The sequence below is a fragment of the Vulpes lagopus genome, chromosome 2 (assembly GCF_018345385.1).
Source record: "Vulpes lagopus strain Blue_001 chromosome 2, ASM1834538v1, whole genome shotgun sequence".
NCBI classification, from domain to species: Eukaryota; Metazoa; Chordata; class Mammalia; order Carnivora; family Canidae; genus Vulpes; species Vulpes lagopus.
The window spans coordinates 72166587-72182941 of NC_054825.1; the positions used below are offsets into that span (position 1 = coordinate 72166587).

The 16355-nt window shown below is 38.8% G+C and overlaps 1 protein-coding gene across 3 annotated transcripts in view; it reads left to right on the top strand.

Moving 5' to 3' along the window:
• Positions 1-16355, top strand: part of TTBK2 (tau tubulin kinase 2) — a 177961-nt gene that overhangs the window by 110497 nt on the left and 51109 nt on the right. For all 3 annotated transcript variants that reach the window (XM_041744228.1, XM_041744230.1, XM_041744229.1), the window contains one exon: positions 13393-13458. In XM_041744228.1, the coding sequence (XP_041600162.1) occupies positions 13393-13458 (66 nt within the window). The remainder of the gene's footprint in view (positions 1-13392; positions 13459-16355) is intronic.

The following is a 16355-nucleotide window of genomic DNA, read 5'->3' on the forward strand; positions in this document are numbered from 1 at the left end:
TCCTTCCTGTCTCTTCTTTTTATGTCCAGAAGAGTAAGCATCCCAAGCACTTTCTGAATCATGTCACTTTCTTAAACATTTTTGATAAATTCCATTTCCCTGCATGTTATAAACCAAACACCTTAATACGACATTCAAGACCATCCTTACTTAACCTGATTCCAACCTACTTTTCCATTATTTTCTCTCACCATTTGCTCCAGCCATATGAAACACTTTCTCTAACACACATAGTGCTTCCCTCCTGTGCATTGTACACAGTGTTCTTTTTACTTAAAATGCTTTTCCTTCTTCCTGTTGTAGTTCTTCCAATTTTTTCTTTTAAAATTTTTATTTATTTATTCATGAGAGCCAGAGACATAGGCAGAGAGAAAAGCAGGCTCCCTGCAGGGAGCCTGATGCAGGACTCGATCCTAGGACCCCGGAATCATGACTTGAGCCAAAGGCAGATGTTCAACCACTGAGCCACCCACGTGCCCCTAATTCTTTCAAATTTTAAAGATTTGTTTATTTGAGAGAGAGAGCTAGAGACAGCACAAGCATGAATGGGAGGGGCAGAGAGAGAGAGAGAGTGCAGACTCTTGTTGAGCATGGAGCAACCTGGGGACTCAATCTCATGACCCTGAGCCAAAATCAAGAGGAAATCAAGAGTTGGATGCTCAACTGACTGAGCCAGCCAGGCACCCCTCTTTTAATTTTTCAAGGTCTGATTTCTTTTTTCTTTTTCATTTTCACTTAAATATCTAGGTATTTATTTTAATAAAAATTGTGCTCTTAAGTTGCTAACCACTTTTACTTTTTTTTTTTTTTTAAGATTTTATTTATTTATTCATGAGAGACACAGAGAGAGAAGCAGGGACACAGGCAGACGGAGAAGCAGGCTTCTTGCAGGGAGCCTGATGTGGGGTCTTGATCCTGGAACTCCAGGATCATGCCCTGGGCTGAAGGCAGGCGCTCAACCGCTGAGCCACCCAGGCTTCCTCCCACTCTTACTTTTTTCCTGAAAAGATGTTTTTAAATATAATTTTTGAAGAGGTAATGTAGTTACATGGTTCAAAAGTAAGAAAGTAAAAATTCATCAAAGTTAAACACCTCTTTGAAAGACACTGTTAAGCAAGTAAAAAGACAAATCACAGACTGGGAAAAAAATGTTTCAAAACACACATCTTTTTATTATTATTATTAATTTTTATTTTAAATTCATTATTTTAAATGATCAGAGTCCTCTAACAAAGCATTTTTCTAAAGGGCCCATATAAACTTTTCCCACTCTCCTGAGAGTATCTGACCCAACCATCCAGAAAGCCACACAGGGCGTGCCCTGCAGGGTGTTCTGCTTCCTACTGTGGTTATATTTCCATCCCACAGTTATAAACTGGCAGTCTGATTATGAACTGGCTACCCAAGTAGCTTGGCCATTGGCAGAGAAAGGGCTGGTTTTGCATGGCGGGAGAACTCTGGCCCCTGGGGCAAGGAGTCATAGTCATTTGCTGAAAATGGTTTTCTGGCTTTGCACATTTGGTGTGGGAGCTTGGCTAACAAGGTCTGGCACAAAGGTATGGCTCTGTCCCCAACACATGGGCAGAATCCAGACCTCACTCCTGAAAAGTCCAGGGTCTGAGCCCAAGAGCACATCTGACAAAGGACTTAAATCCAGAATCTATAAACAATTCTCACAACTCAATATTAAACCAAATGAATAAACATGAGCAAAAAATTTGTATAGGCATTTCATCAGAGAAGAGATACTACAGATGGCAAATAAGCACAATAGCAAGTGGTGAACATCTTTAGTTACCAGGGAAATGCAAATTAAAACCACAATGAGACATCACTATACAGAATAAACTTAAAAATACAATTCTAAATGCTTGTGAGGGACAGAAATCAGAGGTTGCCAAAGACTGGGAGTGGAGGAGAAGGGATTGACTGTACAGAACTCTTGGGGTGATAAAAATACTCTATAGGGCAGCCTGGCTGGCTCAGTGGTTTAGTGCTGCCTTCAGCCCAGGATGTGATCCTGGAGACCCAGGATTGAGTCCCACGTCGGTTCCCCGCATGGAGCCTGCTTCTCCTTCTGCCTCTGTCTCTGACTCTCTCTGTCTCTCTCTCTCATGAATAAATAAATAAAATCTTCAAAAAAAAACCTCTATAACTTGAGTGCAGTGGTAATTACATGACTATATATCTTTGTCAAAATTCACAGAACCTTGACTACCTAAAGTATGAATTTTACTGTGTGTAAATTATACCTTAATAAACCTGACTTGAAAAAAATTAAAAGATAAGCAGTGAAACAAATCTCTATTTCACCCTTGCTATCCCACATCCACTCATTTTCTATACTGCTCTTATGCCTTCCTCCAACCTTTAGGTAGCTATATTGTTAATATTTTTTTAATATATTCTTCCAGAATTTCTTTTTGCATATATATGATACACATGAATGGATAGTCTCATTTTTCCCTTTCTGATTCAAAAGGTAGCATAATACACATTCTGTGCTTGTCTTTTTTTCCGAAAGTGTCTATCTAGGGGATCTTTCCATGTCAGGATATAGAGCTTCATCATTCCTTTTTCAGCTGTAAAGTGTTTTTCATTATAAGGATTTACTATAATTTATTTAATCACTCCTCTATGAACATATGGGTTACTTTCAGTCTTTTGCTATCACAGACATCTATGTAGTGAGTGAATGTCACATTCATTATTTTTACACATATGCAAGTATATCTGTAAGATAGATTTCTGCAAGTAAAATGGCTTTGTCAAAGAGAATATGTGCATTTGTAATTTTGATAGTGCCAAATTGCCACCAATTAAGGAGGTTTTAAGAGATAACCTATTTTTTTCTTTTAAAATTTTTATTTAAATTCTAGTTAGTCAACATACAATGCAATACTGGTTTCAGGGTATAATTTAGTGGTTCATCACTTACATACAACACTCAGTGCTCATCATGAGTGCCCTCCTTAATATCTATCACCAATCTAGCCCACCACCTACCCACCACCTTCCATCAACCCTCAGTTTGTTCTGTATTGTTAAAAGTCTCTTATGGCGGGACGCCTGGGTAGCTCAGTGGTTGAACATCTGCCTTTGGCTCAGGTCATGATCCCAGAGTCCCAGGATTGAGTCCTGCATTTGGCTCCCCATTGGGAGCCTGCTTCTCCCTCTGCCTATGTCTCTGCCTCTCTCTCTCTGTGTCTTTCATGAATAAATAAAATCTTTTTTTTTTTTAAGTCTCTTATGGTTGGGGTGCCTGAGTAGCTCAGTTGATTGAGGGTTTGACTCTTGATTTTGGCTCAGGTCGTGGTCTTGGGTTCATGGGATCAAGCTCCACATCTGGTTCCATACTCGTCATGGAGTCTGCTTGAGATTTTCTGCCTCTTCCTCTCCCCCTTCCTCCACTTGTGTACTTTGTCTCTCTCAAATAATCTTTTTAAAAATATTTTATTCATTGACAGAGCACAAGCAGAGGGAGCAGCAGGCAGAGGGAGAGGGAGAAGCAGGCTCCCTGCTGAGCAGAGAGCCCAATGTGGGGCTTGATCCCAGAATACTGGGATCATGACCTGAACCAAAGGCAGATGCTTAACTAACTGAGCCACCTCGGTGCCCCTAAATAAATATATATATTTTAAGATTTTTAAAATTTGTTCATGAAAGACACAGAGAGAGGCAGAGACATAGGCAGAGGGAGAAGCATGCCCCAGGATCGCAACCTGAGCCAAAGGCAAATGCTCAACCACTGAGCCAACTGGGTTCTCCTAAATATAATCTTTTTTAAAAAGTCTCTTATGGTTTGTTTCCCTCTCTTTCTTTTTTCCCTATCCCATATGTTGATCTGTTTTGCCACATATGAGTGAAATTATATGGTATTTGTCTTTCTCTGGCTTATGTCACTTAGCATAATACACTATGGTTCCATCTATGTTGTTGTGAATGGTAGGATTTCATTCTTTTTAATAACTAAGTAATATTCCCACTGTGTTATGTATTTACCACATCTTCTTTATCCATTCATCAGTGAATGGACATTTGAGCTCTTTCCATAGTTTGGCTATTGTTGATAATGCTGCTATAAACATCCAGGTGCATATACCCCTTTAAACCTATAGTTTTGTATCCTTTGGGTAAATACCTAGTAGGGCAATTGCTGGATCATAGGATAGTTCTCTTTTTAACTTTTTGAGGAACCTCCAAGTGGGATTTATTCCTGGTCTATAGGGGTGGTTCAGTATTTGCCAAACAGTGTGATACACCACATTAATAATAGAAAGAATAAGGGGGCACCTGAGTGTCCAGTGGGTTAAGTGTCTGGCTATTGATTTCAGCTCAGGTCATGATCTCAGGGTCTGGGTATCTAGCCCCACATTGTGCACCACACTCAGTGGGGAGTCTGCTTGTCACCTTTCCCTATGCCCCTACCCCTGCTCATGCTTGTGACTCTCAAATAAGTAAATAAATAAAATCTTTAAAAATAACGATAGAAAGGATTAGACCATATCATCATCTCAATAAATGCAGAAAAACCATTTGACAATATATAGCATCCATTCTTGATTTAAAAACCCTCAATAGAATATGTATAGATAGAACATATCTCAACATCATAAAGGCCGTGTATGAAAGACCCACAGACCTCAATGGGGAAAAACTAAGAACTTTTCCTCTGTGGTAAAGAGATCACCTATTTTAAGGCCTCATTAAATATTGCCTTATTCTTTTTTTTCTTTTTCATCAGGACTTTTCCTTCTTCCCTCTCACCAAGTGGAACTAATTGTTACCACTCCTAGACTTTCATAGGTCATTGTACGTTGCTAATGATATTCATTATAATCAGGTTTTTTTAATAATAAATTTATTTTTAATTTTTATTTTTATTTATTTATTTTTTTAATAATTTATTTTTTATTGGTGTTCAATTTACCAACATACAGAATAACACCCAGTGCTCATCCCGTCAAGTGCCCCCGTCAGTGCCCGTCACCCATTCACCCCACCGCGCCCTCCTACCCTTCCACCACCCCTAGTTCGTTTCCCAGAGTTAGGAGTCTTTATGTTCTGTCTCCCTTTCTGATATTTCCCACACATTTCTTCTCCCTTCCCTTCTATTCCCTTTCACTATTATTTATATTCCCAAAATGAATGAGAACATACAATGTTTGTCCTTCTCCGACTGACTTACTTCACTCAGCATAATGCCCTCCAGTTCCATCCACGTTGAAGCAAATGGTGGGTATTTGTCATTTCTAATGGCTGAGTAAATTCCATTGTATACATAGACCACATCTTCTTTATCCATTCATCTTTCGATGGACACCGAGGCTCCTTCCACAGTTTGGCTATTGTGGACATTGCTGCTAGAAACATCGGGGTGCAGGTGTCCCGGCGTTTCATTGCATCTGAATCTTTGGGGTAAATCCCCAACAGTGCAATTGCTGGGTCGTAGGGCAGGTCTATTTTTAACTCTTTGAGGAACTTCCACACAGTTATCCAGAGTGACTGCACCAGTTCACATTCCCACCAACAGTGTAAGAGGATTCCCTTTTGTCTGCATCCTCTCTAACATTTGTGGTTTCCTGCCTTGTTAATTTTCCCCATTCTCACTGGTGTGAGGTGGTATCTCATTGTGGTTTTGATTTGTATTTCCCTAATGGCAAGTGATGCAGAGCATTTTCTCATGTGCATGTTGGCCATGTCTGTGTCTTCTTCTGTGAGATTTCTCTTCATGTCTTTTGCCCATTTCATGATTGGATTGTTTGTTTCTCTGGTGTTGAGTTTAATAAGTTCTTTATAAATCTTGGAAACTAGCCCTTTATCTGATACGTCATTTGCAAATATCTTCTCCCATTCTGTAGGTTGTCTTTTAGTTTTGTTGACTGTATCCTTTGCTGTGCAAAAGCTTCTTATCTTGATGAAGTCCCAATAGTTCATTTTTGCTTTTGTTTCTTTTGCCTTTGTGGATGTATCTTGCAAGAAGTTACTGTGGCTGAGTTCAAAAAGGGTGTTGCCTGTGTTCTCCTCTAGGATTTTGATGGAATCTTGTCTCACATTTAGATCTCTCATCCATTTTGAGTTTATCTTTGTGTATGGTGAAAGAGAGTGGTCCAGTTTCATTCTTCTGCATGTGGATGTCCAATTTTCCCAGCACCATTTATTGAAGAGACTGTCTTTCTTCCAGTGGATAGTCTTTCCTCCTTTATCGAATATTAGTTGACCACAAAGTTCAGGGTCCACTTCTGGGTTCTCTATTCTGTTCTATTGATCTATGTGTCTATTTTTGTGCCAGTACCACACTGTCTTGATGACCACAGCTTTGTAGTACAACCTGAAATCTGGCATTGTGATGCCCCCAGCTATGGTTTTCTTTTTTAAAATTCCCCTGGCTATTCGGGGTCTTTTCTGAATCCACACAAATCTTAAAATAATTTGTTCTAACTCTCTGAAGAAAGTCCATGGTATTTTGATAGGGATTGCATTAAACGTGTAAATTGCCCTGGGTAACATTGACATTTTCACAATATTAATTCTGCCAATCCATGAGCATGGAATATTTTTCCATCTCTTTGTGTCTTCCTCAATTTCTTTCAGAAGTGTTCTATAGTTTTTAGGGTATAGATCCTTTACCTCTTTGGTTAGGTTTATTGCTAGGTATCTTATGCTTTTGGGTGCAATTGTAAATGGGATTGACTCCTTAATTTCTCTTTCTTCAGTCTCATTGTTAGTGTAGAGAAATGCCACTGATATCTGGGCATTGACTTTGTATCCTGCCACACTACCAAATTGCTGTATGAGTTCTAGCAATCTTGGGGTGGAGGCTTTTGGGTTTTCTAAGTAGAGTATCATGTCATCGGCGAAGAGGGAGAGTTTGACTTCTTCTTTGCCAATTTGAATGCCTTTAATGTCTTTTTGTTGTCTGATTGCTGAGGCTAGGACTTCTAGTACTATGTTGAATAGCAGTGGTGAGAGTGGACATCCCTGTCTTGTTCTTGATCTTAGGGGAAAGGCTCCCAGTGCTTCCCCATTGAGAAAGATATTTGCTGTGGGCTTTTCGTAGATGCCTTTTAAGATGTTGAGGAATGTTCCCTCTATCCCTACACTCTGAAGAGTTTTGGTCAGGAATGGATGCTGTATTTTGTCAAATGCTTTCTCTGCATCTAATGAGAGGATCATATGGTTCTTGGTATTTCTCTTGCTGATATGATGAATCACATTGATTGTTTTATAAGTGTTGAACCAGCCTTGTGTCCCGGGGATATATCCTTCTTGGTCATGGTGAATAATCTTCTTAATGTACTGTTGGATCCTATTGGCTAGTATCTTGTTGAGAATTTTTGCATCCATGTTCATCAGGGATATTGGTCTGTAATTCTCCTTTTTGGTGGGGTCTTTGTCTGGTTTTGGAATTAAGGTGATGCTGGCCTCATAGAACGAATTTGGAAGTACTCCATCTCTTTCTATCGTTCCAAACAGCCTTAGTAGAATAGGTATGGTTTCTTCTTTAAGTGTTTGAACGAATTTCCCAGGGAAGCCATCTGGCCCTGCACTTTTGTGTCTTGGGAGTTTTTTTTTTTTTTTTCTTGGGAGGTTTTTGATGACTGCTGCAATTTCCTCCCTGGTTATTGGCCTGTTCAGGTTTTCTGTTTCTTCCGTTCCAGTTTTGGTAGTTTGTGGCTTTCCAGGAATGCATCCATTTCTTCTAGATTGCCTAATTTATTGGCATATAGCTGTTCATAATATGTTTTTAAAATCGTTTGTATTTCCTTGGTGTTGGTAGTGATCTCTCCTTTCTCGTTCATGATTTTATTAATTTGAGTCTTCTCTCTCTTCTTTTTAATAAGGCTGGCTAATGGTTTATCTATCTTATTAATTCTTTCAAAGAACCAACTTCTGGTTCTATTGATCTGTTCCTCAGTTCTTCTGGTCTCGATTTTGTTGAGTTCTGCTCGAATCTTTATTAACTCTCTTCTTCTGCTGGGTGTAGGATCTATTTGCTGTTTTTTTCTCTAGCTCCTTTATGTGTAAGGTTAGCTTTTGTATTTGAGTTCTTTCCAGTTTTTGAATGGATGCTTGTATTGCGATGTATTTCCCCCTTAGGACTGCTTTTGATGCATCCCAAAGATTTTGAACGGTTGTATCTTCATTCTCATTAGTTTCCATGAATCTTTTTAATTCTTCCTTAATTTCCTGGTTGACCCATCTTTTAGCCGGATGGTCCTTAACCTCCACGTGTTTGAGGTCCTTCGAAACTTCTTGTTGTGATTTAGTTCTAATTTCAAGGCATTATGGTCTGAGAATATGCAGGGGACGATCCCAATCTTTTGGTATCGGTTCAGACCCGATTTGTGACCCAGTATGTGGTCTATTCTGGAGAAAGTTCCATGTGCACTTGAGAAGAATGTGTATTCAGTTGAGTTTGGATGTAAAGTTCTGTAGATATCTGTGAAATCCATCTGGTCCAGTGTATCATTTAAAGCTCTCGTTTCTTTGGAGATGTTGTGCTTAGAAGACCTATCGAGGATAGAAAGAGCTAGATTGAAGTCACCAAGTATAAGTGTATTATTATCTAAGTATTTCTTCACTTTGGTTATTAATTGATTTATATATTTGGCAGCTCCCACATTCGGAGCATATATATTGAGGATTGTTAAGTCCTCTTGTTGGATAGATCCTTTGAGTATGATATAGTGTCCCTCTTCATCTCTCACTACAGTCTTCGGGGTAAATTTTAGTTTATCTGATATAAGGATGGCTACCCCTGCTTTCTTTTGAGGACCATTTGAATGGTAAATGGTTCTCCAGCCTTTTATTTTCAGGCTGTAGGTGTCCTCCTGTCTAAAATGAGTGTCTTGTAGACAGCAAATAGATGGGTCCTGCTTTTTTATCCAGTCTGAAACCCTGCGCCTTTTGATGGGGTCATTAAGCCCGTTCACGTTCAGAGTTACTATTGACAGGTATGAGTTTAGTGTCATCATGATATCTATTCAGTCCTTGTTTTTGTGGATTGTTCCACTGAACTTCTTCTTAAAGGGGAATTTTAAGAGTCCCCCTTAAAATTTAAAATTTCTTGCAGAGCTGGTTTGGAGGTCACATATTCTTTCAGTTCCTGCCTGTCTTGGAAGCTCTTTATCTCTCCTTCCATTTTGAATGAGAGCCTTGCTAGATAAAGTATTCTTGGTTGCATGTTCTTCTCATTTAGGACGCTGAATATATCCTGCCAGCCCTTTCTGGCCTGCCAGGTCTCTGTGGAGCGGTCTGCTGTAACCCTAATACTCCTCCCCATAAAGGTCAGGGATTTCTTGTCTCTTGCTGCTTTAAGGATCTTCTCTTTATCTTTGGAATTTGCAGGCTTCACTATTAAACGTCGAGGTGTTGAACGGTTTTTATTGATTTTAGGGTGGGGGGGTCTCTCTGTCTCCTGGATCTGAATGCCTGTTTCCCTTCCCAGATTAGGAAAGTTTTCAGCTATGATTTGTTCAAATACATATTCTGGCCCTCTGGCCCTTTCGGCGCCCTCGGGAACCCCAGTTAAACGTAGGTTCTTCTTCCTCAGGCTGTCGTTGATTTCTCTTTATCATCATGGTCTTTTAATCGTCTGTCTCTTTTTTCCTCAGTCTCCCTCTTTGCCATCAACTTGTCTTCTATGTCACTCACTCATTCTTCCACCTCGTTAACCTTCGTCGTTAGGACTTCTAGTTTGGATTGCATCTCATTCAATTGATTTTTAATTTCTGCCTGATTGGATCTAAATTCTGCAGTCATGAAGTCTCTTGAGTCCTTTATGCTTTTTTCTAGAGCCACCAGTAGCTGTATAATAGTGCTTCTGAATTGGCTTTCTGACATTGAATTGTAACCCAGATTTTGTAACTCTGTGGGAGAGAGGACTGTTTCTGATTCTTTCTTTTGAGGTGAGGTTTTCCTTCTAGTCATTTTGCTCAGTGCAGAGTGGCCAAAAACAAGTTGTATTGGGAAAACGAGAAAAAGAGAGGAGAGAAAGAAGGAAAGAAAAGAGAAAAATAAAAAAGAAAAAAAGGAAGAAAAAAAAAGAAGAAAAAGAAAAAGAAAGAAAGGAAAAAAAGGGTGGGGGAAGCAAACAGAAATCAAAAGGAAAAAAAAAAGAAAAAGAAAAAGACGGGGGAGTATCTTCTGATTCTGTATACTTTAAGTCCCTTGACTTCCCCTGGAACTTGTCTGTCTCGCTGGTCTTCTGGGGGAGGGGTGTGTTGTGCTGATTTTCAGGTGTTAGCACTTGGGGGAGCTGCTCTGCCCCTGCCTGGTGCAGGGCTCAGTGGGAGTTATTTACCCCGTGAGGCCCCGGGAGGAAGCCACAGTGGCGGGGGCAGCTCTGCAGCCCTGGAGTCAGCTCCTGCAGTCGCTCCGGGGCTCTCTGTCTGCAGGGCCTGGAGGCTCCGGGGCGGGGCCGCTGATCTGCTCAGCTCGGGGCAGGAGCATCCTCGCTGTCCTGGGCCCTCCCGGCCTCTGCCTGTCCCGGGGGGAGGCCGGATCCTGGGCTGTGTCCCGGCGCCCTGTGCTCTGGGGCCTGTGCTGTTGGATTCGCGCTCCTGCCCCGCAGCCCCCTCCGCGGAGCCGCCGCCCGAGCCCCTCCAAGCTGCTCCGGTCCTGCCGTGTGCGCTGCAGCCCTTAGGGAGCTCGGCGCACTCTCCTGGGGCGCAGGTTCCTGTTAGTGTCCCAGGGAGCCCGAGGGCATCCCCGCCCTCCTGGGTCCTGCTCCAACTCCCTGTAGGCCCCTTTCCGCGGGGAAGGTTGGTGCAGCTCCTGCTCCTCCGGGACGGGGCTCTCCTGTCCTGGGGACACTCGCCCAGGCCTCAGCCCGGTTCCTCGCGGGGCCCCTCCCCCTTGGAGGCCTTTTGTTTCTTTATTTCTTTTTCCCCCGTCTTCCTACCTGATAGAAGTGTGAACTCTTCTCACTGTAGCGTTCCAGCTGTTCTCTCTTTCAATCTCAGGCCGAATTCGTAGATTTTCAGGATGATTTGAAGGTTATCTAGGTAATTTGGTGGGGACAGGTGACTTGGGGACCCTACTCTTCCGCCATCTTGCCCCTCCCCTCTCTATAATCAGCTTTAAATTAGAATTAGTTGTATATATGGTTGTTTTCCCCAGATGGATTGAGTTGTCTTTCTGCTTAATAGGTGGTTGAATTTTCTTGACCTGGCATTATTTCTTTGATGAGTCATATCAAGATCTTTCTAAATAGCTGATCTCTCTTTATCTCTAGCTTAACCTTTCCCTTGAAGAAGCAAAGTCAGGTGCACTCTTAACTGGAAAGAGTCTTCTGTGTTTATCTTGGCTAGAATCTATCAGGGAGATGTCTATGTGTCTGATTAACTGTGGACTGGGCTGCAGAGTGTGGTAATATCTTTAGAGATTTGTATCCTTACAGTTACTGGAATGAAAATAATTGGGCAAAAGTACATACTACAAAAACATTTCTGTCAATGAAGGCTCTTGTCAGGTAATGAATAAAAGTACAACCAATGAAATGTTAGTGAAAAGGGTTGATAGTAGGTTTTCATATATAATCCTATACATTTTTTGTCTAGAAAAGAAATCTGTGACCTCAAAGTTCCATCGAATTGAGAATATTAGATATTCTTGTTGGTTGTGCTTTCTTAGGAAAATATTGATGTCTACTGATTATGATTATCAATGAATGGCAGCTAAGAAAAGGGATTTAAATATATCACAGAAACTTTTGATTCCTGAGAGTTTTAATTTAATACAAAGAATATTTTTTAAACAGTTAACTCTTAAGACAAAAACAAAAAGGAGTAATTAAATAGGGAAGAGAAGGGCTATTGGCTGGCTCAGTCAATAGGACATGTAACTCTTGATCTTGGGGTCGTGAGTTCAAGCCCCATGTTGGGTGCAGAGCTTACTTAATTAAAAATGAAATGAAATGAAAATTTTAAGAAAGGGAATACAGAATTTCATGAAAGAAGAAATAGAAAATTAACTTGAACAGATAACACGTAGATTACAAAAATGATCAAACAAAGGAAAACACATATATCTTATAGCATATGACAAGAATGATTCTGATAGCTAAGGATTTTTAAAATAACATTTATTATAGTCTTTTTCTGACTATAAAGGTAATATATCTTAATTGACAATAATTAGAAGTTACTGGGAGAAAAAGTCTGCTAATGGAAATTATTGGCTGTGATCATTTTCATGTTTTTCAAGTTTTCATATTGAGCTGTGGTGCCATCTGTGACTTCTTCGGGTACTGACTTGATGCTTGTGAAGCAGTAGAGTAGAAACAGTGTATGATTTTAATGAAAAGACCTTGGTTGATTTGGTTCTATCACCTACTAATTCTGTGTCTTCAGATAAATTTAGATAACTATCAGAGCCTGTTTCTAGGTCTCTGAAATGAGCAAGACCAAGACCTTGCTATTACAGAGTATATAGTTCAATGGAAGAAGATAGGCAGTGAACAAATAAGTAAAAATGTAAATAAAATTGATTTTAGGCAATTAAAGATATTGTGAGAAAAAAATAAAGCAGAGTAAAAAAAAGAATGAGTGGCATTGAAGGGGGATGGGTCGTATTTTAGATTAGGGTAATTAAGGAGCACTTCTGAGGAGGGGACATTTGAGCAAAGGGCTAAGTGTGGGATAGAAGAGCTAGCCATGGGAGGTATGTACAGAAATGGTTTTCCAGCTGGAGAGAATAGCAGAATAAGCTAGAAACATAGTTGATTGTAGTAAAAAGTGTAAGTACATCCATTGGAATGAGGACATCTTATAGGCCAAATAAGAAGAGTTTGGACTTTATTCTAAGTTGAGCTCTCCAGAGCTGGGATCATGTATTCTTCATGTTTGGATTTATTCCCCATACCTAGCATGTAACTGTTAACCAATAACTTGATTTATGAATATATGAACTGCATATATATGTATATGGAGGGATATAAATTGCCATCATCTTCAAATTGAGCTTGAATGAAATAGCCAGGACATGAAGAGGCTGGCATCTTTACTTAGAGATTCCTTATGGTCTTATTATACTTAAATGTAACCAGAGCCTGCATATTAGTGTATATACTACAGTGCTTGGCATGATTCTGGATATATGAAAGCATTTAGTGTTTTCTAATGTATAGAATTTGTCATAAATACTACTTTATTTTAAAATGTAGTAGAACAAAATGGGGCTCACTGATAATTAAAATGTTAGTAGCTTTTAAACATGATTTAGAGATATCTAATTTTCTGTTATTTCACAATAAAAAATTAGAAATTTAAGTAGTATTTTATTGTGACAGTAATGCATGTTTTTCCCATCTACTTCATGGGCTCAAATGTGCTGAGTCTTTTGCTATTTGAAGCTTATTTTATTACTCTTTGCTTGGTTTTGTTGTAGCCTCGAGCTGTGGCAGGCTTTCGAGGGACAGTTCGTTATGCATCAATCAATGCTCATCGAAACAGGGTAGGTATCTGAACTAGAGTTATATCTAAATATGGTCATTACTTGATTCAGATTGACTTTTTTACATTAGAGTACACAAGTATTGAAGGTGCTTGGGCGCAGAAAGTAAGGTATTAGTAATACTAATGTATCATAGTGTATATAGTAGATAATAGATGTGCAAGTCACATAAAAATAATGTTGTATTTGCCAAATAGATAATAGCTGTGTGTGTGTGTGTGTGTGTGTGTGTGTAGGAAACCTTGTATCCTTAATTAGGTAAAAGTATTAAATTTATAATAGAATTTTGAAGAAATAGAACCATCTGTATTCTAATCTTGAGAAGTTATTTGGGAACATCATACTATCAATACCTAATGAAATATAGGGACCGTCATTTTATCTGTAGTATGCATCTAATCTGTGAAAACCCTTCTCCATTCAGTCTTTTCTTTTCATGAAGATCTCAAGTACAAACAACTTCTAAGTTTTCATCTTCGGAAATTATACCTTTTGGGTTAAATTTTTAAAGTCTCTCTCTTTTTTGCTACTTTTGTTCTCTATTTTTTTTTTTTCTCATTCTGAACCTTAACTATGAGTAGGCAAGGTGGGTATTTTATGAACTTTCAGTTCTTGAACTTGTCTGGTTGGAGCTGAGAAATTTAACATGTGACTCCTTGATAAAATAAAGAGAAATCTTTTCTTCATCTTGTGTTGCCTTGTTTTTGTTCTGTGAAGCCGAAATTGCCTTAATGAAAATTTGACTAATGCTAACTAACTCTAGTAGGAAGAGTATGTTATGCTATAACATATAAGTTAATTTGGTTCCTAATAATATGATTATAAATTGAAAATAGGAAAAGTATATTTATCACTGTATGATGTAGGACTCTGCCAAGCATTTCAGCTAATTTGGTTTGATTCAATGTTATATTAACTTTTGGCATCCAGTCAGGGTGCCTGTCTGGCTGGCCTAGTCAGAAGAACATGCAGCTTGATCTTGGAGTTGTGAGTTTGAACCCCATCTTGGGTGCAGAGATTACCAAAAAGTAAATAAACTTTAAAAAATTATGGCATCTGGTCAATTCTTCTGTCTTGAAAAGAAAGTACTCTTATTTTCCAGAAACATTCTTAAAAGCCTTTAGAATTACTAGTCTTTCTAATTAATTCTATTTAAAAATCTGGTCAACATTGGAATCTTTGAGATAGGACACTCTTTCTGAGATAAGCATAAACATTTCCAGAGATGATACAGCTTTTTAAGCATTTCCAAAATATCTAGTAGAAAGATTATATATTTTTACTTTTTTTTTTTAATCTGTAGAGATCTCTTATAAAAGCTTTTCCAGCCCATGGAGTGCTCTTGCAATTAACTCTGTTAACCTTCATATTATTTGCTATTCATCTGATCTTGGTAGAGGAATTTGATAATGTCTGTCAGCAGTTTCTACCTTTCTTTTCTGCTTCTAGCACACTTGAAGAGAAGAGTAGAATGCTTTACACAGCTTCACAGTGGTTGTTAGCTTATGTGATAATGTTAGGAATGCAACTAGTGGAACTTTCAGGAAGTACTTGTCTAATTTTTAAAAACTGCTCAGATAATTCTAGTATACTTTTTTCTTCCCTATTCTGTGACCCTGATTTGATAATTTCTAAACATAATGTCCTCCATTTCTGGGTTGTTGTTTTTTTTCTTTTTTGTATCTTAATCTTAAATTCTTAACATGAATAATTCCCAGACCAGTAGAGGACTTTTCAAAATACTTGAACTCTGTTCACTACATTATTGTCCTATATCTCAGTCCTTCATTAATAAATGTTTTATTTCAGTAATTTGAAGAAATTCTGTCTTCTGGTTCTGTGGTTGCTTTTGAGAGGATCTTTGTTCATTTAGTTGTTATTTTGTATTTACTTTGTCCTTTTTCTTTGACTATTTTAGATATCTTTTGTCTTTGCTATTCAACAGATAAGTTGGAATATGCCTAGATGTGGATTTCTTTATAATTATTCAGTTTGGGATTTGTTATGCTTCCTAAATCTGAACATTCATGTCTTTCATACATTCTGGAAGATTCTCAGACATTTCTTCTTTAAATATTGCCTCTTTCCGGGTTCCCTGGGTGGCGCAGCGGTTTGGCGCCTGCCTTTGGCCCGGGGCGCGATCCTGGAGACCCAGGATCGAATCCCACGTCAGGCTCCCTGCATGGAGCCTGCTTCTCCCTCTGCCTGTGTCTCTGCCTCTCTGTCTCTCTCTGTGTGACTATCATGAATAAATAAATAGAATCTTAAAAAAAAATAAATTAAAAAAAAGATTGCCTCTTTCCCCTTCTTTCAATACCTCTTTTTTCATATCTCAAATTGATGTATGTTAGATCTTATTCTGTCTTCCATGTCTATTAAGTTCACTCTCAGATTTTCTAACTCTTTTATGTCTCTGTGTTGTGTTCTAGATGTTTTCTTCAGATTTATCTTCCAGTTCATTAATTTTTTTTCTGTTTTTTTAAAAAAGATTTTATTCATTTATTCACAAGACACACCGAGAGAGAGGCAGAGACACAGGCACAGGAAGAAGCAGGCTCCCTGCAAAGAGCCTGATTATGGGATTCCATCCCAGGACTCCAGGATCACAACCTGATCCAAAGGCAGACACTCAACCACTGAGCCACCCAGGTGTCCCTTTTCTGCTGTTTTTGATCAGCTTTCTAACCTAGCCATTGAATTTTTAATTTCTAGATGTTCTTTTTGGTCCTTTTTGAAATCGAATAGGCCTTTTTATTTTTTTAGATAGGATATTGTTCCTTTCTCATAATTTTGAGTCTATGTTTTGGTTAAGCATTTTAAACATTTTTATTTTCTGCTCTTTATCGTATAATTCCATATCTGAAATTCTTGGATATCTAATTCTGCTGTATAATTTC